At 40.2% G+C, this 27,480-nt stretch overlaps 1 protein-coding gene across 2 annotated transcripts in view; it reads right to left on the bottom strand.

Moving 5' to 3' along the window:
• Nucleotides 1–5,476: 5,476 nt before the first annotated feature.
• The window catches only part of LOC148009159 (tRNA-dihydrouridine(47) synthase [NAD(P)(+)]-like), a 61,447-nt gene continuing 39,443 nt past the window's right edge, over nt 5,477–27,480 (bottom strand). For both annotated transcript variants that reach the window (XM_087673753.1, XM_087673752.1), the window contains 4 exons: nt 8,600–8,878; nt 8,363–8,483; nt 6,338–6,507; nt 5,477–6,252 (listed from right to left, as the gene is read on the bottom strand). In XM_087673753.1, coding sequence (XP_087529879.1) covers nt 6,154–6,252; nt 6,338–6,507; nt 8,363–8,483; nt 8,600–8,878 — 669 coding nt within the window. In that variant the 3' untranslated portion in view covers nt 5,477–6,153. The remainder of the gene's footprint in view (nt 6,253–6,337; nt 6,508–8,362; nt 8,484–8,599; nt 8,879–27,480) is intronic.

The following is a 27,480-nucleotide window of genomic DNA, read 5'->3' on the forward strand; positions in this document are numbered from 1 at the left end:
AGATTTTCACATTTCAAATGATCCAATATATGAAAAGATATAATCATAATACACACAATAGTCACCACCCTTCAAGTGAAGTCACACATTTCCAAGACACTTTTTTACATATGTTGATTTACTGACGCCTACATGCATATAAGCATTGAGGGGAATGATGCAATTCGAGCCCTAACACTTTACATCACAATGGCATTCCACTATTTACAATGAGTAAACAATATAAACCACTTAGAGAAGAATTGGAATTTTTGTATTAACAAAAAAGGTGATTCAACAATGGCTTTTTATGCTCCTACACCTCTAAAAGTGACACTTAGACAATGATTTAAATAGAGTTTATGTCAATGTCTTCAAGCTTGCTAGATGATCTCTAACTCATTGAATGGATGATCATGATTCTAGGAAGGCTCACCTTCTTATGACCCACGAATATGGTAGGTCAAATTGATTAATATGCCATATTTTCTACTTTCTTTCAATGTGGCATTGACCATGTCTAACATTTAGGAGCTTGACAATGGGATATTGCAATCCTTATTTTTTTTTAAACTACATCACTTGTTCTTGGCACATTTTTCTCACGTGGATGGCTTTACCTCTCACTCTTTATCTCTATCTCTTGCCTACTTCACTTGTCACCCCATGTTGAATGCAAGAAAACAAGAAAAGAAAACAAGAGAATGTGAGAAATGCTACTAATGCTCTCCTTCTCCATTGTGTTCTAGATTTTGAAGGTGAATCTTGAATACTTACTTGATTCAAGGAAAGCAATATGTAGAAGCTCATTTTTCCTCTACTCTTCCTTGATCAAATCTTCCATTCCTTAGTCAATGAAAGCGAATAAGAAAAATAGAAGATGAAAGCTAGAATTCTCTCTCTCTCTCTCTCTCTCTCTCTCTCTCTCTCTCTCTCTCTCTCTCTCTCTCTCCCCCATGGAGTAGAATTTAGAAAGAAGAAGGTAACAAGAAGCTAGGAGCTCACAAAATTTGCACAACCAAGAATTGGATCTCTATTCATTTTTTGTACTTTAAATGTAGGATTACAAGGTTTGGTACCCGCAACCCTTTCCTTTCTTGTCATATCCATTTTAATGTGCATAAACCTTTGCACCTTGCCCATGAGACTCAAATGTAGAGTATACAACTATCCTAATTTTTATAAATTTGCTTGTGGATTCAGATAGTTTATACTACTTTTATTTACAAGTGGAGAACAAATTTTATCTGCACATGACTTATACATGGAGAATAGACTTTATCGGTATATTAATAGAATACGTAGGAAAGTGAGTCAACATTCCCAATTACATTAGATAAATTTCCTATACTACTAGAGTTCTTTGAATCGTTGTTAAAGTTTATAGAACATAAAAAGTAATTGGAAAGCTCTACTTTCAACAATGCCAATACCTAAAATAATTCTAAAAATTACACTTCATTTTATCATAAGAGGCATTCTTCTGTATGGAACCAACAAAAGTAGAGAGAAACAAAGAGATATGTTTGCACAAAATCTAGCATTGTTTAATACAAAGTTATTAAAGAACTCTCTACACCACACTGATTACATTGGCATATCACAAAAACCCATCTATGTATTTTAAAAGGACATAAGTACTTACATCTACATGTCTTTACCTCTACATAATAACATAACACTAGGTCTAAATATAACCTTAACTAAGATTTCAATCACATAATAATAAGCTTATGAGCAATGTAGAATAATGTGATATTTTCAAAACAAATCATACAATGCATATATATTTCTTGCCTCATGTATAATTACATTTTCTCAAAAGAAAAATCATCCTATTAGTATATCTTCATCTCTCTTAACCACTCAAATTTTTCTCCCGATTTTGGTAAATAGCCTATACATGTTCATTTATGGAAGCAATTCATTACAAATAGAGCTATTATAACTTCATTTTCTTATATTCCCTTTGACTTTTGTATTTTACCAACTATTTTTTCTTTTTCTTTTCTATTCATTTTCCTACTTACTCGAGTCTCTATTTTGAAAGCTATTCAACTTTTATTTCCCTTGTGAGTGTATTTTTGAGTTATCAATTAGCTATTTATTAGCTCTTATTTTATAGTGTAATTAAGACAATTGATGTAGTTGAGATACCCTTAAACTAAGATGTCATTAACATACAAACTCACTAATTAGTAAATATAACTAAATAATTTTTTAATATTGTTACCATAATATATGTGTTGATGACATGGCTACATGTTGAGGTGTAACATGTGATCAAATAATGTTAAAAATATGAGGTCTAACATGTTGATGAGATATAAGGTATATAGTTGATGCATGTATACGTGTTATACCTCATATTTTTATATCAATCCCATATTTTACATCTAATATGCATCCAACCTAGCTTCCAAGCCTCAATGCCTAGCAATAAGACATATGAATAAATTTAATTGTCTAATATGTAGGCTATATATTGATATTGAGCTTGTTAATATTATCCAACCTTTACTTATGATGCTAGAGAGTACTTCAAGGTCAAAGAGTAAAGAACCAAAAGAGGGAAAATGTGGCAAGACCAATTTGGAATTATGTCTAGTTGTTATCATTAATTAACCAAAGTAGATGTGCTTGGCAATGCATCAAACGAAGGACATAAAACCAACTTGGAGAAACAAATTTTTAAAGCTTATTAAGAAGACACCAAAGTATATATGGACAAAATTTTGATGATGAATGGCTACTACTAGCCAACATTGATATATGCCTTAATATATGCATCAAAATAAACATTGGATTATATCAAGGCTTAGTCAAGAGCACATATTGAGGGTTTTATGTCCACACAATGTATATATATTGAGGTATATACCGACATCATTGAAGAAAAAAATATGACATTATTCCTCTCAATCTGCAAAAATAACTACAAATTAAAGGCACAAAACATGTGTAGCAAGATACTTGCTCAATTGAAACCAAAAAGATGAGATTACTCCTTTGGCTCAATCTACCAAAAACCTGCATTTTAAAGGCACAAAGACATGCAACAATATACTCCACACTCACTTTCTCATTTTCTTACACACACACACACACACACACACACAAAAGCATCTACGATTTCAAGGTTTCATAAGTTCTACACATGTTAGAGAGAGAGAGAGAGTAGTGTACATGACTATGGTGTGTGAAAGAGAGAGAGAAAGAGAGAGAAAATGTTTAACTACTGTTCATTAAGAGAAACAAGTAGTTCAATTTAGAGAGAGAAATAAAGAGAGATAAGCTTGCATTATAAGCGTGAGCTTAGTATGTCATACAAATGTTAGTGCATATAGAATAGGTAGAGTATGTGTGTGCATGAGTAAGTGTGAAGAACAAGAAGAGAATGAGTAAGTGTAATTTATATGTATAAACCAATCATGTTTTTTTTTTAAATTTGTACATGCAATTACTAATTGAGGAACAACGAGAGAGAGAGAGAGAGAGAGAGAGAGAGAGAGAGAGAGAGAGAGAGAGAGAGAGAGAGAGAGAGAGAGTGTGTGTGTGTGTGTGTGTGTGTGTGTGTGTGTGTGTGTGATTTTGATACCCAAATACACAAACATTTAGTAAATATTAATTACAACATAGATGGACCAATAACACTAATTGAATTGGACTAATCAAATATACAAACACCTAGTAAATATGAATTACTATGTAGATAGACCAATGACACTAATTGGACTAATCTCTCTCTCTCTCTCTCTCTCTCTCTCTCTCTCTCTCTCTCTCTCTCTCTCTCTCTCTCCCCTTAGATCCTGGCCCACGTATCTGTAATATATTCATAAGAGGATACAAGAGATTATTGCTCGTACTATAGTTAAGCCGCCCCATGTACCTCTATGATATTATTAGTCTTCCATGTACACAGCTTCATCACTTATAATTGAACCAACTAAGGATTTTCTCATAAGTTACATTTATTATTTTTTTGTATCACCAAGCATATGATTGTAACACTTAGTCTCACAAGTCATTTTTGCCTTTTGCAAATGTTAATGAATCATTTTCTTTCAATTTTCTCTCTCAAAAATATCTAGCACCTCCCAAAACCCTAAGCCTTACTCCCAAATATAACCTTGCATGTGAAAACTCTAAATTACTCCCATCCCTTTCTCTTGCCCTCCTCCCTTTTGATCAAGAAGCTATCCTAAGTATGAATAAAAAAGTCTAGGGTCCAAAAAATAAATTTAATAAACATTTAGGAAGCCTCTATATAAGAGTTAAAAGCTAAGAGAATATATTTCATCCGAGTCTTGAGTTCTGTATGTTAAAATCACCATTGCTGCAAAGCAAACCAGCCTTTGTGCAATATAGTTATTCTCGTGTAAACTTATTTATGCTAATTCGGCATGGGCCCATCAAGCTTGTAACAACACAATTTCACAAACAACAAACATTGCTTGCAAAGTGAGCAAGTTGTTATTTAATTTATATACATATATATGCACTACACTCTTGCATGCAACCTTGCACTTCCAATAGAAAAGATATACACACACTTATATTTGGTTGTTGGTAGTATTATCACATGTCATAAATGATAACTTCATTTTGCAAGAGAACACCCAAGGACACAAAAAGAGACATAAAAGGTAAGGGACTGCGTATATAATCCCCTAAAATTTTGGCAAAATGCAAGGTGCTAATACACATATCTACTAGCTTGTGACCTATAGGAAGCACATGCATTTTTACACCTAAATCACCTTCTCTAGCCTTCCAAACCCAATGGTTAGAGAGAACATTTTTGCCATCCCCTATCCCTACTCCCTTATCATCAAGGAATAGTCATCATCACCGACTTTGTCTTACACAACAAAAAGAAGAGCCATGATCGCCATGCTTTTGGCTTTTGCCTCTCACAATGGACTTGCACCCTCGTAAAAATCTTCAAAGTAAACTTGTTTCATTCCCCTTGATGACAACCTTGTTCATTGGCGTTAGAGTAGGTTCACACTCAACAATAGACAAAAAAAGGCAAGGGATGCTATCTAATGTGTGTACTTTTCATTTTAAAAAAAATACAAAAACACAATACTTCAAACACCATAACTTGATTCAACATGTGCAAACTTTTGTAATTGGTGGTGCTTTTCAAGAATAAAAGGCATATTACCATACACTTTTGTCACTAGTGTGAACACCCATGGCAAATCTCAAAATTGTTAAAACTTTTGCCACCTTAGTGTGAACCTAACCTTAATCTCATCTCTTGGGATCTTTGGGACACCAAGGGCCACTCAACAACAAAAGACTATATACAACAAGTAAGCGTTGGTGGAGGCGTGTCCTTCAAGAATATGCCGTTCTACTTCCTATTTTTGGTTAGTTTATGAGGTCAAATCAACTTAAACCCAATGCATATCTTTGCTATGTCCTAGCAATACTTACGTGGCATATTATATTGGGACCCCAAAGGTGCTCTCTTTCAAACTCCATCAAGTATCACATATTTAAGGCTTTTGATTACCATGTGATGACGTGGTTGCATAATGCTTATTGCATAGAATGTTTTAATGTGGTTGTCTAGTCTTAGGCACAACTGCATTGCTGCAAAGTAATCCCTATAGACATTAAGTTGTAGACAATGCAGTAGGATGGTGATAAGTAGGGTGGCAGAGCTCCCATCTCCTGACCAAATGAAATCCCTCATGAGGCCCTTCATTTGGCCAATACATGACCAAGCTCTTCAAAAGTCACAGGAAAAGCATAAGAGAGTGGCAGACTACACACAAGTAGTAGCCATAGTGGCTTTGATGGCTAGCTACTAAGATAAATGTTGGAGGCATCCATTCCACAAACATGCCTCTGCATTCAAAAAAAAACATTGGCAAACATGAATTTATATGAGTGAAGCTTATAGGCCTCCTGGTGTGATTTCACAACCTCAGCCAACTACAAAAACAATCGAGTGCAGATTATACCACATCTCAAACTGAGCATGAAGTGCATTCTGTAAGTGCATTCTGTAAGATTGCTTTCAAGCTAAAGCCCTATTTCTAGCCCTTAGCATCCTCTCTAAATAATGAGCACATCCTTGTGTTCATTATTAACCTTGGCAAGGTCTGTCGGCTGCAGCAATTTGAAAAACACCACGCTTGCAAGGATGGCCAGGTAAGCTCAGCCATTTTCAGGCCTATCATATGCATTGGACTTGTGACGTGGAGTGAAAGAAAAGTTTCTGGGGGCAGATCCCAACAGCATTTCAGATATTCGAACCTGCAATAAAAACGCATGCTGACTATGAACAAATAGATTTTGTACAGCTCGAACAAATGTGTACTGCACTAAAGAGAAAACTGACCCAATCTGCAGCACTATCAGATGCCATAAGAGTTTCAAGTTCATTTCGCCCATAATAATGTGGAGGCCTCCAATTGAGCCTTTGAGGCAGAACTTCCAACAAGCCAACAGGAATATAGCGATGCATATAGCTTAGCCATTCCAACAGGAAATGCCTTGTTGTCTCCACGCCTGCATAAAAGAATATGTCAGAATATGCAGTTCACTTGAAACTTGCCTGCAACTGCGTTATGTTGACAAGAAGCATGTCAGGCTTTTATACACTTATGGACTTAACTGCCATATCACCTTCACAATAAGCTTGTCCTCATTCGATTTTGTCTTGTGGCAAATGCAAGAGTGCAGTAAAACAATAAACTCTGAACCATCTGACAGATTATCCAGGTTTGCATAGCAAACAAATGAAGTTAAAAGTTACTGCTATCAGCGTGGAATAGGTGATAACTTGCTGACTAGCTCTGGTCAAAAATAAAAGTATTGAACCACAATCCTATTGAAGGAGTCAGGAGGAAAAACAAAAAGAGCATATTCATTTCATCGCCCAAGTAAGCTATTCTCATCTCTTCCAAGTGAACATCTACAGAACAGCACGTTTGGAATTCCTTGCAGTCCGAATGATCCAGAAGGCCTAATATTGAGTCAAGTTGGAAACAAAGCATGCAAGTACAGCTACATAGTAAATCCACCAAGCCCCAATTTTTCCTAAATCCACCAAGACCAAATTTTTCCTAAATCCACCAAGCCCAAATGAAAATTTTGGGCTTGGTCGATTTATTATGTAGCTGTACTTGCACGCTCTGTTTCCACCATGCCTTAATATCTAGTCAAGTTGGAAACAGAGCGTGCAAATACAGCTACATAGTAAATCCACCAAGCCCAAATGGAAATTTAAGAATGCAATTAAGCCATTCATCTGACAAAATCTCTGCAATTTGCATCATAAACTAACCCACCCCATATTGTGTATATGGCAGTTTCAACTGACTGTTGGCAGCTCCAAAAAATCATGAGATATTTTAGTCGTAATGGATATCAGTCAGGCACAAAACTCCAGGATAGTATCCCAAAGACTTGAACCGCCTATCTGAGTGAACCCTAAACAAGATAGATGTGGGATGAATATGGCTACTCGAGCCAATTCTCAGATAGGGCATTCTCCACTCCTACATTTTCCTCTTTCAAGAAACTTGACATCTTTGTCTACAGAAAATGCTTTATGTCACACACACGACCCTTAATGACAGAAATATTCTGTCGCGCACAAGATGTCACTGAAGGATGATAATCACACAAGAATGTGGAACAAGAATACCAACTGGTACACGTGAGAAGCACCTATTCCTTTTCTGAAAGTTCATTCACCTGTTTCATGCTTTCCTCTTGTTGATTTTAGCTAACCTCATAAAGAGGCCTATCAAGAAATGAGCTCCCTAGAACATAATTAATTCATGATTCTCACCTGTAGATAAATTGTGACTCTGGCCATCAAAACCCTAAACTTGAGATTGGATCTATCATACCATACGGTGATAAACTGATACCAAAACCGCAATATTTTTTCTGCTGGAAACAATTCCTTTCATGTGAACATACAGAAACCCAATATGATGATTTAACCAATCTCCTGTTGACGAAGTAAGTGTCAAAATGACAACATTATACAAAGCCTTGAAAGTCATTCTGGGAATTGACCCTGAACTTAATTGCTATTTCCCAGCTCGGCAACTAAAGTAATTCATCAGACAGCTAGCACCAAGGCCATAAAGCATGCCTTTCTTATTCACTTCAGTAAATCCAGTACAATACATCTACAGGTCTGCAATCATCCAGCAAATAGGTGAAACCTGATAACACATGACCACATGCTAGCAATTTCCATCTAACTTGGATTCTCTCTAAAGACTTCATTGTTATAAAGGAACATACACGGTAAAAGCAAACCAGTTGAAATTTGAAGAGTCAAAGAAAAGACACGTTTCTCATAATCGAGCTTGTGAGCGAAAAAGAAAAACTGAGAAAGGGGGACCTTTAGAATCTGATCCCCAATGCTCAAGTCCAAAGCGCACATAGTCCTGCAAGATCTTGAATCTCTCATTTGAGGATATGTCCCAATGACGTTGCTCCTTTATTTCTGTAAGCAACCAAGGCTACCCAAATCTTCTAGGTTAGCTTTAGAAGATGGCTTACACTACAAAAGCCATCTATGTGAAAGGATTCCATGTTCTATTTTCACTTTTCCTTGAGCATGCTCCTCTAGACTTACCTTTATTAATACACCCCTGGCAAGCATGCAAGTTGACAATTTTGATCTGCTCAAATGGTCATTCCAATCTGTGTAAGAAAAAATGTCCCCATTCCCAATAACTTGCAACTGATCAGATGCAAGGGAGCCAATTTCATAGACATAATTCCAATCAGCAAGCTTGCTGTATCGCTGCTGACGTGTGCGTCCATGAATTGTTAAAGCAGAGGCTCCCCAATTGTGAACATCAGTAATGAAAGAATGAACACAATTCCTCCCTTCAAAGTAACCAGTGCGAACCTGAGAATAAGCAACACCAATTCTGTCAAAAAATGCCAATTCTGGCAAAGAAAACTTATTGATATGTCAAGATTATTATTCTGGATATGACAGCATTGGTTTGTTTACTGGTTTGGATTAACGTTGAGAGGACAATATACTTCTTTGTAAAAGCAGTATGTGTTTGAACAAATTCTAAGAGCTCCAAAGTTAAGACTGCATCCTGAGGTAAATGTAAGGTTTGAGAGCTTTTATTGACCCTTTGGCACTACAATATTCTATGAATTGTCAGTTTAAGCTAGTATGAAGGTCAATTGAGCAAAAGACCCAATTTGGTGTTCAAGGTCAAAAAAAGATAGCATGAAAGCCTATCGGGAAGGTTTCAGATTAGATATTTGCCATTCTTCTTGACCAGTTTACTAAGCAGCTTGGGTTTTAACCATAGTCACATGGAACAGGAACATATAGATGGAGCGAGACTCCTTTTTGAAATTGGAACAAGGGCACGAGATATATTTGGGAACGCCACATTACTATGATGCATTGGCAAGCTTTCAGCATAAGATGATACAAAGGCTCAAAACATACAACTATGTCAGCGCAGCATTGCAGAACACTCTCGTATGATTGAGAAGTGATTTAATTTTAGGATTCACCATATAAACGCTAAGGTAGCTTCATCGCACCATGCGTGCTATGGAAATGGAAATGGTGATGCTTATGGGACGTGTTCCAAGTTCCGTAAGCCATGGAACAGAGTTCCATTGGCTATGGAGCTTTTAACATAGACAGATAACCAGTCAGAAGGCCAAGAAGAGGAATCAGAATAAATTAGTGATGGATTTAATGCAATGAGTTGATGGTGAGAACCACTTCAAGGATAGAAATATGGAAGTGAGTATGCAGAAATGTAAGTCAAATAATCATATCTGGGAAATAGGTACAGGAATTATAGCAGTGTCATTCCCAGATTTATAATAACCTGTAGAATTTTAAAAGAGAAATCAGCCTTTGGATGTGAGATTGGTGAAGCATCATGAAAAGGAAGTACTCAAAACTTCAATCATACCTTGATCTGTGAGCCACAGAACAAGTTGCCAATTAGAAAGAAAATAAGCAAATTCAAGGACACCTATAATATGTTGCTGCAAATACACATGGACATATGAAGAAATACAAAGCAGTACGTTCAACAAGGAAGATAAGTAGACAATAAAGATGCAGGATGTACATAGAAGGAAATTGTAATGGAGACAGCATGGAACCCAAATTTTTCACCTAGAGACCATAGAAGATCAGGTATTTTTTGTTTAGCAATGATGGTTTTATGACAAGTGCAAATAAAAGGAGCTTGACAAAGTTTTAACTTAGAAACCACAGAAGAAGACAACAAATTAGGTGAGTATCTTTCGTTTAGAAGTGACGGTTTTATGACAAGGTGTGAAAAACATGAGCTTACCTCTTAGAGCAAGTTGGCTCTGACAGAGTTTGCAGGAATTTAAAAAGCTGCCATCAAAAAAAGATGTGATTTCTGACAAGGATTCACTGAAGCCTTAGCAGGTGGAAACACGAGTGCAGAGGAATTTGGACAAAGGAAAGAATGAACACAAGAAATGTGAATGCCCAACAAAATAAGGATCGCACCTGGCAAAGCTGAGATAATGAGAACTGTCGATACGATCGTGGCATGTGGTATAGGCACAGATGCTAAGATGGTCCAACCTGAAATGTTGTGAAATATGGCCAACCTAGTTACCCTTCTCTGTCCTGGATTGGCAGTTGAGTACCGCTAGTTGGTAGAGGACTTTGGGTGCCCCTCCCCTCATTTGTTGATGCAGTGATGGCTGCAAGTGTTCCAAAGGTACGGGCGGCAATGGAAGACACCAAAAAATACCCAAGTTCTAAGAGATCGAGGTGGGCTGGCACACATTTAGACAGCAGATTATTGTGATAGGGCAGCCTCGCCAATGCCTGTGATGCCATGGCTTATTCAGGCATCAAGCCCCTGAATGTTCTCAGTTTGGGGCAAAGGCATCTCAGCCTATGGCCCCACATGCAGCTGATGATGGCTTCACAAGGGTTCAGCAGCGACAGCAGGTGAGGAGGTAGGATGGTGGCCTCTCAGACAGTGCTTCTGATTGTGGATGGACCTCAGTTGGCCTCTCAGACAGCCCCTGCAGCAGAGGGCAGGACAGGAGGTGACCACCCGCCGATGTCCCCAAACAGCCACCACACCCCCGTCTGCGGGAACACATACACCCCCCTACCCCACTCACCTATCCTCACCCGAGACAGCCTCCCTCTCACCTGGTCACCCCACCCCAAGACTAGACACACCATCCCATCCACCGACCCCTGCCTCCTGAGTCAGCTCACCACCCACTCACTGCCCAGCCCACCCCCACCACAAACCTCTTGACAGCACAATCCCCACCCCCCAAAAAAAAAGAAAATTCTCACCCCCCATTTCCCACCCCCAGCCTCTTCCCACAGGAGGTGGTGAGCCTCACACACCCATCTCTTCTCATCAGCGTCCCCCCCCCCCCTTCAGGCAAAAAAAAAAACAACACAGTCACTAGTGCAGTCACCCCGGCAATACGCTGCACTTTCCTCGGACAAGCACAACTCATCCCGCAAGAGTTCTTCCACAATGACCCTTGGTCCTACATGAGAGTTGTGGACCAAGTAGAGTTTTCGCTTCCTCTAGAAGTGGGAGCCTTTATGGTCCACAAGGTGAGGGGCAGTTAAGGCCCATTTATTAGCACCACTAGATGGGCCGAAGTATAGATTCTTCCTCTTTACTTCTAACTCTACGACATGGATGCCAACACAAGTGAAGGAGATTGTGAGGGACTACATAGCAAACCATGTCTCTCTATGGCTGGGAGAGGTAGGACTAGCATTACTAGCACAGTAGTGGCCGGGATGCATGATGGACATTCATCGGCATTGTGGGGCAAAGATCCCACACCTCAGCATTATTTTCAGAGCTTCTCCACTATAAATATTACCGATGGATGTAATCAACTGGACACTCGCACAAGCTACCCAATTCTACCAGACCACTAAGTCATGCCTCTTAGCCTAGCTTACGGAGGCCCTTGTAGTAGTGCAAGGGGCAACCATCAACCCCCTTCTCCACCCTAGGTCCACCATGGGGGGATGTAATTTTCCCTCTAGGCTTGCTACGAAGTGCATGTGCATGCCTCACAGTTCCTCTTCTTCATCAGCTTCTTCTATGTCGAACAAATGCCTAGAACAAATGCCTATTCTTGAGAAACCCTGCACCCGCAGTTTGCGTTTTTTGCGTTTCTGCATTTTGCGTTTAGGGTTTGCAGCCCCAAAAAGGGGCGTCATCCTAGACTGACTATGCCTATTTATAGGCCACTCTCTCATTCATTCCTTACAGCTCATTCACTCAGTTAGTCACCTCTTCTCTCCACTACCCTCACACCCCTTCAGGAGGACATTGAGGTTCGTGGTTCGTGGCTGTCTTCATCATCTTCCTTGTGCTACAGCACCCTTATTCCCTTGTATCACATTCACTCCATGACTCAGGTCTTCATCATTCCATTCATCAAAGTTTCTTCTCTCTTCTCTTCTCTTCTCCATGTTTGCCAAGTTCACTCCGTGTTCCTCCCCGCAAACCCTGCTGTCTCATTGGTACGTCATCTTTTGACATGGTATCAGAGCTGGATCTGCTCAAACAACGGCAAAGATTCTCCACTCCAGTGAAGGCAAAGATCGGTGGCGGGTTCGGCATCCACTTCCCTTCTTCTTCCATTGCATCAAAATCTTGTTTTTCCAGATTTCAATCTCTTACTGCTAGTCGCATCCTCCTCCCACTAGCAGCTCACTTCCAGCCTTTCCACTATCCTCCCACCCCTTGAGGCGGACATTGCGATTCGTGCTTCACACTGCTCTCACACCCCTTGAGGCGGACATTGCGGTTCGTGGTTCATGGTGGCTGACCTCTTCCTTCTTCAGCAAGGCACACTAGTACCATGGTGTCTCCCCCAACAGATTGCCCTTCTACTGGGCGTTCCTACTGCGACACGAACGGTCATCCCACCAAAGATTGCTAACTTCGACCCTTGCTCCCCACCCGACGGAGTATATGCGTCTTCCACCAGGCACTCCTTGTGCCACCTCTCCTTTCTGGGCCACAGAGATCGTTCTGCATCGGCTATCAGAGTACTATGCTCAAGGCACTAAGACGCATCCAATGCGCACTAAGTCCTTTCGAGCACATGGAGGATTGATTGGCGCTACAACCTCTTGGAGATCGTCACAATGCCAGCGGTAATCTTCTCCCACTTATTTTTAGGTATAGTGGCTTCCACGACCTACGGATCTGCAATCCGCTCCATCGAGAGACAATGTGTAAGAAACTAGGAATAAGGACTTAGTGTAAAAATAATATTGATATTATGCCATGTCACACTGACATTGGTATAAAAGGAGAGGACATGTAATTTTTCACATCTTTTTGACACATTAATACAATTACTGTCATTCTCTCCCATCTTGCTCACAGCTTCCATGGCTTCTCTCTTTCCTGTCTTTCTCTCTCCAAATCTAGTCTTTCTCTCTCCTCGTCACTCTTCTTCTCTCTCTTCCTGCAGTATTTTTCTCTCTTCTACAGTCTTCTCTCTCCTCTTTCTCTCTCTCTAGTTCACTCTCTGACAAGTGGTATCAGAGCATTGGTCTTTGATCCATTTTTCCTTCTATTTTTCAGTCCTATTTTCCTTCATCAAAATCAATTTCAGACAAGTATTGTACAAGATAGTGACTAGTGGAGTGATGCAAACCATCTACAGTTAGTAAGAGACTACATCTAGAGATATCCAAGGTCAGATATGACGGAGGATGGCTAAAGTGGCAAGTCGTCATCAAATTTCATGCAAAACTGGAGGTAACTAGGGTAAAGGAGAGTTAACCGGGCTTAGTTTGAGGTTAAACTCCAGTTACTTTTCAAAAGGGAGCTTCTCTTCTCTCTCTTCCAAGCTTTTGGCTGAAGCTTCAATGGTGGCTGCCAAAAAATCTTCCAAGTTCTCTCTCTATTGATCATTTCTCACAATTAAATCATGGAGCAATGATTCCTTATCATCTGAGCTTCAAGTTGAGTATCCTAGTCAGGTAGCTAATGCAAAAGATGGAGCAGCATGAAGCCCAAAATTTACACCAAAAAATGCGTTGATTTTCCTGCTCTCAATCTCTTCCTAATCTGCTCAAGATCTTCTATAGATTGATTACTTGCTTTGAAGCACTTCATCAGGCTCTATTTCAGCAACCTCCAGCTGGAGGGGAACTCTAATCTTCATCTCCTTTGTTCAAAACCCTAAAACACAGCAGGGCAGCCATAGCCACAGACCTGGAAGCTCAAATTTCTTCAAATTTTGGGCTTCTCCGACCTCCAAGGTTTCTCTAGTACTATGTACAAGTCGGATAGACTTCAAGATTGAAGACATTGTAGAGATTTCAGCTCGTGGAGGGCATTGGAGCTCAAATTGAAGGATTATTTTGGGGCTTTTCTTCAAGAGGCTTGAATCTTTAGTATTCAAGTATTCAAGCAAGCCCGGAGCATTGATTCTTCACGAATTTGATCATATTGGAGCTGGTATAGACTGATTCTATGGATATTTCAAGCTTTATGATGGATTTATGGTGGATTTTGAATAATTCTTCCATCAATGGAATTGGAGCCGACATCTATCATCTTCTTCAAGCTTAATTGAGGTATTTCTTTTACTTAATCTCTGAAACCTCTCAATAATCCACTTGCTAATACTTTTCCACTTATTGATGGGAGATTATTGATCGATTAATTCTCTGAATTGATCAATAGATCAGAGATTAGTGTTATTCCTCATTAATCTCAGCCTATTCCATTGAATTTCAGTCTTGATTCAACCATTACTTCATCATAGATATCATTTGCCAAGTTTGATGCATAACCTTGACTTGTTTTGATTGAATTATTTTGTCCAAGCTGAAATATTGTAAAAGGATAAGTACTAGCAATCAATGAGTCACTGAATTGCATTGGTAAGATCCTTTCCCTATCCAAACCTTCAAGATTTTATTCAATTGCATCTCATGAAAGGGGCTGAATGAATATTTCAGAAATTCATTTCATGTTGATTGATTAGATTAGCAAGCTACTGCCATGTTGATATACCCACCGAGGAAAAAGGTGGATGCCGGGAGAGATAGTGGGACAAAAGAGAGGTGACCCTCCCTCACTATCAAAGATCCCGAAGGGATGCAACCAACCGACTCGGGGGAAACTTTGCCCACCTCCCAGTGATTCGGAGCCCATGTAGGAAGCTTGTCATTCCATTTTATCCCTCACACAAGTACAGCGAGTGGAGAATTGAAGATTGAAGACTTTCCAAAGACTCAAGTATCTTCAGGATCAAAACAAGGTAAAACAAGGATTTTACAAGGCACTACAGGGAATTTACAAGTAGTTACAAGTACACCCTTCATTACTGAAGTACAAGTGCAGGTACAACAGGGTACCCACAGGTCCTATTCAACCTTCTATAGAGTTTGGTAACCATTTGGGATTACTATCTTACCTTACAGGGTCAAAACAGGGCACTTACAAGTTAAAACAGGGTGCAGGCCTAGACAGTTCAAACTCAGAAATCAAGTTGCAGAATTTTCTGTCCTAAATCTGTTATACCATGCTATAGCTCATCTCAAAGAGGGCATTCTTGGCTTCGATTTGAACTAAAAAGTTTTGAAATCGAAGTTCCCTAGCAAAATTTATAGCCATTTTTCTGACAAGGGGTACTGCAGGACTGCACTATTATGGCAGGACACAAGGGTAAATATAAAGTCCAAGAAGATTATGCTCAGCAAATCAGAGATTCCATGTTGGATAATGCACCTCAAGAGAGCCCTGAAGAGCCTCAACAACAAGGAGAAGTTAGTATATTCAATAATACCTTGTGCATACATGAACAAAGACATAGGGAACGTCATGAGGCCATATTATCAAGAATGGAGCAAATGGTTTTGTCTACTGATCAAATGAAGTCTTCCATTGAGAAGTTATTAGATTCAACGACTCAAACAAAGACTTCTATTGATAAGTTGGTGGAATCTAATGCTCAAATTATGGCACAATTCTCCCAATGGATGCAAATGCAAATGAGATCCAAAGAAGCTAAGAAGAAAGCTTATTCAAACAGTGAGCCTTCAGTCCCACTTCAGCCATCTAACCAAAATAGTCATGGTCATGGGATTATTGGAAGAACAGGCATCCCAAATAGCCAATATGAAGTAGGTGAGACTTCACAACAGCATGATGACTATTTGGGCAGTTTGAATGGAGCTAACTCTTAAGCTTTTGGGCTGAATACTCAAATTCCTAGGGGTCCTCTACAAACAGGAAGATTGCATAATGGTTCTCAGCCACCTATTGGGAGATTTTCACCTCAATTTGGGGGTTCCATACATGGTACTCATGATCAGTCTATTTTGGAACAGCAACCATTCCATGAAAGAGAGCTAAAGGACAAGATTGTTCTAGCCAAATTTAATGGTCAGTCATCTTTACCATCTGATTTAGAGGAGTGGACCTCTAAGATGGAATCCTACTTTGACATATTCCCTAAAACTGATGACATGAAGAATTGCTTCCTTGCATTTGGAGGAATTTGCCCATACTTGGTGGAGGTATATAAAAAAAGAAAACATACTTGTAGAGAATTGGGAAGCTTTCAAGGCACTTATAGTTGAACTATTTGCCTCCTCTCTTGAAAAAGAGAAATTGGCACGGAGATGGTATGGTTTGGAACAAAGAGGCCTAAGTGTAAGAGAGTACACTAACCAATTTCTCAACCTAACCATGTATGTAGAAAGCATCGGTGATGAGACTAAGCTCCACAAGTACATGTATGGTTTAGAGCCATCTTTATCAGCTGATGTCATGGCACAAAATCCTACTTCCCTCTTTAAGGCTATTGAGCTTGCGAAGCGCTATGGAAGAAAATATAGAAGAGAATCTTCATTTTAGCCTGGTTTTGGACAGCCAAGGACTGTTTTTAAACAAGGGCAAGTTGGTAACACTTATGGCAGCAATCATGTGCCAAATGGGAGCTTAAGGGTACCAACTTATCCACCATTCAATGCTTCTAAACCTCAAAGTAATTTCAGGACAGCAAACAGTCCTAGAGTTGACTTCAAACAAGGGGACAGCAAGCCTAAATCCATTTCAGCCAACATGAATCCTAAGTCTATTCCTATGGATCTTTACAAAGAAAGAAAGGAGAAAGGCTTATGTTTCAAGTGTGGGAAAAAGTATACACCTGATCATGCCTCAAAGTGTGTATACAAACATGTCAAGCCCAAGCTTCATAGTATGTTAGTCTTTGAGGATTTTGAAGATGAGATGGATGAAGCTAATGCAATTGCACTTAATGATGAAAATGAAAATCTTGAGGAAGAAGTTGGGCAAGAGTATTTCTATGATCCAGCCGACTCTTTTCCTTTTAATCCAGGTGGAAATGTTCCTTTTGATCCGGGTGGGACTTGTCATGAGTCACTTACTGCCACTAATTGTTCTATTTTCATGGATACTTGGACAGGACCTAAGAGCCCTAATACACTCCGTATGAAGGGAAACATTTGTGGAAAGCCAGTGTTCATTCTGATAGGCATCATGGACAAGCTGAATTGTATTCCCACAGATTTACAGCAGCCCATTAGAATTCAAGTGGCCAATGGTAAAGAGGAAATCAGCACACAGATATGCCCACAGGTTTCTTTACAACTGGCTGAAAATTTTGAAGCAAAAGTAAACCTGATCACTTTGGAAATGGGGCCTATAGACATTGTACTCGGTTGTGATTGGTTGATGATATTAGGCATGATCACTATGGATTTCTCACAGTTGTATATGGAGTTTATCTTCAATGGACAGCTTATCCATTTACAAGCAAGATCACTATGGATTTCTCACAGTTGTATATGAAGTTTATCTTCAATGGACAGCTTATCCATTTACACGGAATTCCTAGTAGATCAAATTTTCAGCTTATTACCATTCAACAACTCAAAAGGGAGTACAAGAGGCGCTCACAAATATTTGTTTTGCATTTGAATAAAGAGATGCAAGACCAGCCCAATAATTCAACAAACCATCCAGCCTTGACAGCTCTTCTTGAGGAGTATAGCAATTTGTTTGAGGTGCCTATTTCATTGCCTCCCAAGAGAGCAGTAGATCACCCCATTGATTTGGAGCCCAACTCAAAGACAATCAATAAGCCACCTTATAGATTATCAAAGTATGAACGAGAGAAAGTAGCCAAGCAAATCAAGGAACTTCTTGAGATGGGATTCATTGAACCAAGTTCTTCACCTTATGCATCTCCAGTTCTGTTAGTCAAAAAGAAAGATGGATCTTTCAGAATGTGCATTGACTACAGGGATCTTAATAAGATCACAGTGAAGAACAGGTATCCGGTACCCAGGATTGATGATTTGCTTGATGAGCTCAAGGGGGCTCGATTCTTTATGAAGATTGATTTGAGGTCCAGGTATCATCAGATTCGCATGCGAGAGGGTGACGAAGTCAAGACTGCTTTCAGAACTGATCAGGGGCTCTATCATTTCTTAGTGATGCCATTTGGGCTTACAAATGCTCCAGCTACCTTCCAAAGCCTGATGGATAAGATTTTATAGCCTTTCCTCTTTCAGTTTGTCTTGGTATTCTTTGATGACATTTTGATCTACAATAAGACTTTTCAGGATCACTTGGCACATATGAGAAGGGTTTTTTATGTTTTGAGACATCACAGGCTTTTTGCTAAGGAGAAAAAGTGTTCTTTCATACAAACTGAAGTGGAATACTTGGGACATATTGTCAGTGAAAAAGGAATACAGACTCATCCGAAGAAGGTGCAATGTATAAAAGATTGGCCAACACTTACTACTACTACTTCTCTTAGAGAATTCCTTGGTTTATCTTCATTTTATCGCCGATTCATCAAGCATTATGCGGCCATTGCAGCTCCTTTGACTGATAGGTTGAAGAAAGAGGCTTTCTTTTGGAATGCTCTTGCAGATAGTAGCTTCAACCAATTAAAAGGACTCCTTACCTCTACTCCTATCTTAGTATGCCCGAACTTTTTCAAAGAATTTACCATACAATGTGATGCTAGTGGCCATGGCATTGGGGCTGTTTTGTTACAGGAGCATGGAGTGATTGCCTTTAAGAGCCGTAAGCTTATAGATAAAAAAATAGCCATGAATGTTTATGACCATGAGATATTGGCTATCTTACATGCAATTAAGAAGTGGTACCATTACTTGTATGGCAGCCAATTCAGAGTACACGGTGATCACAGGGTTCTTAAGTATTTCCTTACTCAGTCCAATCTTACTCCTAAGCAGCGTCGGTGGGTTGCTACACTACAAAATTATGATTTTGACATCACTCATACGAGGGGCAAAGACAATATAGTGGCTAATTCTCTTTCTCGTATGTGGGCTTGCAAAGTTTCAACTATGACTAAATTGTATAATGATTGGATTGAAGAATTACAGGAGGCTTATCTTCTGGATGAAGAATTCAGCCATATTTTTCAAAAATTACAACAAGGTCTTATGGAAGAAAACTCGTATTATCAATTCAAAAATGGCCTTATTTAGTTGAAAGGCAAGATTATTATTCCTTCTACCTCTTCCTTTACACAGAAAATTATGGAGGAACTACATTCTTCGCCTTTAGCTGGACATTTAGGAGTTTTCAAGACCTGTGACAAGATCAACAAAAGTTTCTATTGGAAATGACTGTGGAAAGATGCCAAGGACTTTGTTATGAAGTGTATGCCTTGTCAACAAAATAAGGACAGCACCCATAAGCCAGGAGGTTTGTTATAGCCATTACCTATTCCTACAGGTAAATGGACTACTACCAAGAAGGGATGGAATAGTATATATGTGGTAGTAGATAGACTCACCAAGGCAGCCCATTTTATTCCAACAAGATTCAGTTTACTGCCTCTCAAGTGGCCAGTCAGTTTATGGAGCAGATTTTTAGACTACATGGATTACCGCAAGTGATTGTTCATGATAGAGACTCAAAGTTTATGAGAAACTTTTGACAGGCGGTATTTACATCTATGGGCACTAAATTGGCTCCATCTATGGCCTATCATCCAAAAACTGATGGACAAACAGAAAGAGTCAATAAATGGTTGGAGACTTATCTTCACCATTTCTGCTATGATGTTCAAACCTCATGGGATTCTTGGTTACGCTTGGCTGAGTTTGCTTATAACAATTCTACCCACGCTAGTATTGGAGTTTCACCCTTTGAGGCTTTGTATGGTTACGATGTGCCCTTACCCACAATCATCTTTAATGAAAGGATCAATCCTCATGGGAAGGAAGAGTTAGAAAGAATGCAAACCCTTCTTCAGCCATGCAAGATGAATCTTAGGAAAGCTCAAGACCAAATAAAGATGTATACTAATGAGAAGAGGCGGCCTTTAGAGTTCCAAGAAAAAGAGTTGGTCTTACTGAAGGTGCCCAAGTCCACGTACTCTACATTAAAAGATGAATCTAGTAATAAGCTTGCCCACAGGTTTTATGGCCCTTACCGGATCCTTAAGCGAATTGGAGACTTGGCATACAGATTAGAGCTTCCCTCTTCCACAAAGATTCACAATGTCTTTCATGTTAATCAGCTCAAGTCTTTTTATGGTAATCCAGTGGATATAGTTGATGAGTTGCCACCTATTGATGAAGAAGGTCTTATTTAATACATCCCAGAGGCTATTATAGGTTAGCATGAGAAGAAGCTTCGATCTCGTTCTATCATGGAATATTTGATCAAATCGAGAGGTTTACCGCTTGAGGAAGCTTCTTGGAGGCCTGATTCTATATTGGATGAGTTTCCTTTCTTAAGGATACATTGGTAGCTGAAACCTATTGATTATGGAGCTAGTAATGATGCAGACAGGATCAGGATAGCAGGCTGTTTTAGAATAATTTTTATCGTGCCTAATTTTCAGAATTAAGCCATCTACATGGGCTTAAAGTACTCTTCAAGAGCTCCATTTGGATATATGGCACGCCTCATTTGGACACTTCTACTAGAAGTTATGGCAGATTTGGTCCAGCAGGGTTTGTTCACACAGCAAGCTGTCTACGTCATTTTGAGATTATCTGTTGAAGATTTTATGGCTCCATATACTTTTGAAGTATTCCAGATCATGTATATAGCTGAAACCTACTCTTATTCTTCAATTTTAGTCCATATGTTAATCATTCTTCATTCATTTTCCCATTTGTAAAGCTGTAAAAATAGAGTAATACTCTGTTCTATCCATCCTTTACTAGTCTTTCAAGTTTGTTTTTGAGGACAAAAACTTTTGGGAAGGGATGGATTGTAAGAAACTCAGAATAACGACTTAGTGTAAAAATAATATTGATATTATACCATGTCACACTAACATTGGTATAAAAGGAGAGGACATGTAATTTTTCACATCTTTTTGACACATTAATACAATTACTGTCCTTCTCTTCTATCTTGCTCATAGCTTCCATGGCTTCTCTCTCTTTCCCGTCTTTCTCTCTCCAAAATCTAGTCTTTCTCTCTCCTCGTCACTCTTCTTCTCTCTCTTCCTGCAGTCTTTCTCTCTCTTCTACAGTCTTCTCTCTCCTCTCTCTCTCTCTCTAGTTCACTCTCTAGCACAGTGATTGTTTGATACCGTCTCCTCGTCAGTTTGCTCCTTCGAGAGACAGTGGCTGCTCAACTCCTTTCTCTTCTTCGGCTACCCAGCCTGCTCCACTGAGAGACAACGACTATTGCCTACCTCTTGCTCATTCTAAGCCCCATCCTCGACTACTCAGGTTCAAGAGGCTACCTCTGGGAGCTCTTTGGCACCCCAGATACCTTATTCAGCACGATCGGCAGCACTTCCTTCGTCATTAGACATTTCGAAGTCCGTGATCCATGAGTTTTTGGATTCCCTATCTACTTCGAAGGGGGATGTTATTTCTTTGCCCTTGGAGGGGGCATCTACTTCTTCTTCGACTTCAGCGGTGGCCCCTTCACCTCCCACCTCAGAGGGGAAACCTACTCCATATGAAGTTCTTCACCCATCCTCTACTTTCTTGGGGTGGCTGTCTTCGATTAGTCATCTCTTCTACTGATACTCAGGATCTTCAGGTACCACCTAGATCGGGACCTCAGAGATTCAGCCGCGACTTGATGACGAGGCCTTCGTATTCCTTCCAGCATGGATACACGGAGCTAGTGGCTTTTCCCGAGGTTGAGTTTCAAGTTCTCCAGTTCACTCTGTCTACTGTTCTTTACTGCAGGTTCCCTTTCCGATGGAAATCTTGGATCTTAGGGATCCTCTACATCTTGCTTCTCTTCTCTTCTTGCCTTGGTCACTTGGTCAACATGGAGCCAACTCCCAATATGGAGTACGGGCATATCCTTATGGTTCTCCGCACCACACAAAGTCCGACATTCCTCCTATGCATTGCATGTTTTCATCATCTTTGTACTAGGGTGCTTGGGCAAGTGAACAATTTTCCCACGAGGAACACTCTCCAAGTGACACTTGCTGCATGAGCATTCTTTGGCATGTAGCATTGCATCTCCACCTCACTCTTCTCATGTTCCCCTTTTTGGGCCTGAGAGGAGGTGTTGAGAAACCCTTCACCCGCAATTTATGTTTTCGCGTTTCTGCGTTTTGCATTTAGGATTTGTTTAGGGTTTGCAGCCCCAAAAAGGGGCGTCATCCTAGACTGACTATGCCTATTTATAGACCACTCTCTCATTCATTCCTTAAGGCTTACTCATTCAGTCCGTCACCTCTTCTCTCCAACCTCTCCACTACCCTTATACCCCTTCAGGAGGACATTGCAGCTTGTGGTTCGTGGTTGTCTTCATCATCTTCCTTGTGCTACGGCACCCTTATTTCCTTGTATCACATTCACTCCATGATTCAGGTCTTCATCATTCCATTCATCAGAGTTTCTTCTCTCTTCTCTTCTCTTCTCCATGTTTGCTGAGTTCACTCGTGTTCCTCCCCACAAACCCTACTGTCTCGCTGATACGTCATCTTTTGACATATTAAGAAATACCCTAACACAGAAACATAAACAGAAACCGTACGACAAAGCACAGACTAATAAAAGAACATAGTTAGGATTAGGGTAACTCAAAGACACTGAACACAATGAATAAATGAAGTGATATAACTACTAAATAATACGAAGCTCATGCAACAAACACACTATGCAGTGAATGAATATTGAACCTCGAACTCCTGTAGCTCAAGAATCAGGGCAAGGGTAATGAGCTGAAGAGTGTGTCGTACTCTGAACGGATCCCGAATCGCAACAAGGCAACCTTCGGATGTCAAACAACAACAAACACAGCAGTGAGAAGTTGGATCTTATGCAGACAGCAGTGAGATGAGAGAAATACTAAAAACACAGACAGGACAGCCTACAAGAGAGAGAAATACTAAAAACGTAGGCAACAAGTAAGAGAAAGACTCAAAAAGCAGGCAGGACAGCCTGCAGGAGAGAGAAAGGCTAAAAACGCAAGCATGACAGCTTGCAAGAGAGAGAAATACTGAAAACGTAGGCAACAGGACTGTGATGACGTGGCAGGCTGTACAGCAGTAAGTCTGCACAGGAATAGCAGTCGCCTACCTGAAATCAGCTCCAAACTGCGTGAAGAGGGCTCGAAATCAGACGCCAACTAATGGAGACAGCAATGGACAGCTTCAGCTGAGATGCCCTCCACGAACGAGGTGTGGATAGCAAGTTGAAACACTTGAAATCTGCAAAAACGAGATTGAGGGAAGAGTGGAAGGCTGGCTGCCAATTTATAGAAAATTAGGATTCTAGATGCTCTCCCACTTAACTCTCTCGATCCGCTCCCCATTTTAGGGTTTTGGCTAAAATAAGTCTAAAATAAGCATGTTTTGGGGCTGTTTAAGTAACTAAGTGCATTTCTTAGCACAACACTCTCTCTTAATCCCAAAATAGAACTAGAAAAGTAGGCCAACCTAAATTTTGATTTACCCCAAGGCGTCCCATCCCAAAGTAGCCAGGGCATCGGACAAATGTTATGCGTCGACTGCCCAGTGGCCTACCAAGACTACAGAGACGATGGTTATCTTACCAAGGGAGCCCAAGTGATCACCCCACAGAGGCGAGGACATCGGACCAAGGATGCACGTCAGCTGCCCAAGGGCCTACCAAGGCCTACAAAGGCGGATGGATACAACAATGGACTGTGTTGGTTGTATTTTGGTTTTTTTTTTTTTAACGTTTTAAAAATACATAAGGAATATAGGGAAAGCGGCCGATTAAGTGACAGATAGGAAAGGATAAAGAGAGTTTTAAACCCAAGTCATTCACAAAACAAGCAAGCCAATCCCTCGCACTGACTAGGATAAGTACTTAACGATGATAAATGTGTGTATGTGTGTACCAATCATGTGGTGAATATATGTAGAGGCAAAAAAGATGATGGTGGACTTAGCAAGACAAGCAAAGCAAGGGTAGGAAAACTGCCTTTTAGAAGAACTGCCATGTGTTATGCCACAAATATGGTGGATCCTAGAGTCGACCACTCCAAAAGACTGAAGAGAGATAAATGCGCGCAGGTGCATGTTTACATGAACAGAATACCAATGCATAGGGTAATGCAAAGGGAGATGCAAGATGACATGCTTATGCAATATGCTATGCAACGGTGCCACTTGGGCAGTGCCCTCACAGGGAATTATTCACTTGTCCAAGTACCCTTTTACAATCATGTCATCCTGACAGTGCGGATGAAGTTACAAATGTCCATAATGCAATACAAAAGAATAAATGAATGTAATGTCTAAAAAATGTAAGCATCATCATTGTCACTATCAAGAGTAGAAGCCGCCCCCTCTCAAAGTGAAAGGGAAAGCAAGAAAGAAGCACCCTCTCCCCGTCAAGCTGAAAAAGTAGAGGAGAGTGTACCCAAGCCGATCCTTGGTAGAAGGTACTGAAGAACCGGCCGGATGACCGCTTCGGTCAAAATGTCTACAAAATTATCTGATGAAGGCACGAACTCTAGGCAAATAGTGCCTAGCTCAACCTCCTCTCTTGAACCCTAATTTTCTATAAATTGGCAGCCAGCCCTCCACTCTTCCCTCAATCTCGTTTTTGCAGATTTCAGGTGTTTCAACTTGCTGCCCACATCCCGTTCGCGGAGGACATCTCAGGCGAAGCTGTCCATTGCTATCTCCATCAATTGGCGCCTGATTTCAAGCCCTCTTCACGCAGTTTGGAGTTGATTTCACTCAGGCAACTACTATTCCTGTGCAAACCTGTTGCCATACAACCTGCTACGTCATCACAATCCTGCTGCCTATGTTTTCAGTCTTTCTCTCTCCTGTAGGCTGTCCTGCTTGCGTTTTTAGTCTTTCTCTCACCTGCTGCCTAAGTTTTTAGTCTTTCTCTCTCCTGCAAGCTGTCTTGCCTACGTTTTTAGTCTTTCTCTCACCTGCTACTTGCGTTTTTAGTCTTTCTCTCTCGTCACTACTGTCTGCATCAGATCTAGCTTCCCACTGCTGCGTTTGCTGGTGTTCAACATCCGAAGGCTGCCTTGCTGCGATTCGGAATCCGTTCAGAGTACAACACACTCTCCAGCTCATTACCCCTACCCTGATCCTTAAGATACAAGAGTTCAAGGTTCAGTATTCATTCACTGCATAGTGTGTTTGCTGCATGAGCATCATATTATTTAGTAGTTATATCACTTCATTTATTCACTGTGTTCATTGTCTCTAAGTTACTCTCACCCTAACTGTGTTCTTTTATCAATCTGTGCTTTGTCGTACAGTTTTTGTTTATGTTTCTGTATTAGGGTATTGGCAAACACTAGCTTGTCCCATGAGTATGCACCTAGCATCCTAGAATGTGAACAGCCTCCACAATAGTGGGGTGCATAGTTTGAGAAAGCTAATAGTGACACAAGAGCTAAAACTAGCTCTTAGTGGACAAGTTGACATCTTACTTCTCCCAGAGCATAAGATCAAATAGTAGGGTGGGAAGATATTCCCGAGCAGGTCATACACTTTTCCTGTTGAAGCCCACAACAAGGTGGAGCACATACCTCTATTGGCCTAAGTTTGACAACTTGTGTGCGAAACCATGGGAAGATGGTAGCAAGCAAAGTCCTATGGATTAGACTTGACTTGGGGTCTCGTGTCTTAGGGACCTCAATGTCTATGCTCCAATCCACACATACATCAGTTTTTAGATGAAGATTGCAACAAGTCTTCACGAGGTGGACTATTGGATTGTTGGAGGAGACATCAACAATCTAAACACCTTAAAAGATTAGTAGGGCCACTGAAACCAACCTTCCTCCTTGAAGATAGTGGTAATAACTTGATTAATCAACAATCACATCTAGCATAAAATTCACATAAACTGAACATACACATTTTACCTCTTAATTCTTGGACAATGGAGAGCCTGTTGGCCCCAAAACTAGCACCCCTTGCAATACTCCTTTAACTTCTGTTGCAAATAGATGGAGTATAACTGAGATTCTCTGATCTCCTCCACTAATCCAAGTGCCTCCTGCTATCAAAACTGACCAAAAAGCCTTCAAACCAATCAACCCGTTGGTTTGCTTGGGAATTAGCCTCCACCCTGCTTCTTGAAAGACAAATTTGTTAGAGCTCAGCTAGTGAGCAGCAGTTCAAGGAGTGTGTTGGTATACAAAGAATAAAATGTATTTATACTTAGGGCACATAAGGGTGCATTCACATATACAACTAAATAATGTACGTGTACTATACACGGAGGTGAAAAAGGGCCTTTATCCCAACAACCTCCCACTTAAAGGTCCGAAGTGAAACTCTAACCAACGTGATTAGACCATCTTCCAAAATCTATCTGATAAAGTGATATCGCACATCTATAAGCTTTGTGCGTGAATGATACATGGCATTCCTAGCCAGATACACAGCACTCTCACTATCACATCCCAACACTACACTACCAATAGACATGCCGAGATCCTCTGCAAGTCTACTCGACCATATAGCTTTCTTAGAAGCTTCAGTAGTAGCTGATATATATTCAGCTTTAGTAGTACTCACTACTACGATGTTCTGTAACATAGAACACTAAGAAACGGCCCCACCAGCAACACTGTAAAGATATATCCACTAGTGGACCTACGAGTGTCCAAGTCACCTACCATGTCGGCATCACAGTAACCCTACAAACTAAGTGCACCCTACCCATAGCAAATACACTTTCTTTGTGTACCCTTTAGGTATCGAAGAATACACTTGACAGCCTCCCAATGTGTTTTGCCAGGATTTAACATAAGCCTCCTAACAACTCCCACTACATAAGCAATGTCTGGACGAGTAGCAACCATAGCATACATAAGAAAGCCACAAGCTGATGCATAAGGGACTCCCTTCATAGCATTTGCTTCCACGTCATCTTTTGGCCTATTGGCTTTATTAAGCTTAAGGTATGGAGGTCAGGGCATCCCAAAAGGCTTAGCTTCAGCCATGTTAAATCTGTCCAGTACCTTTTCAATGTACTTTTCTTGAGATAAAAACAGC

Source organism: Lygodium microphyllum, unplaced genomic scaffold (genome assembly GCF_053477565.2).
Source record: "Lygodium microphyllum isolate KBCC unplaced genomic scaffold, Lygodium_microphyllum_v1.1.10 scaffold_36, whole genome shotgun sequence".
Classification (NCBI taxonomy): Eukaryota; Viridiplantae; Streptophyta; class Polypodiopsida; order Schizaeales; family Lygodiaceae; genus Lygodium; species Lygodium microphyllum.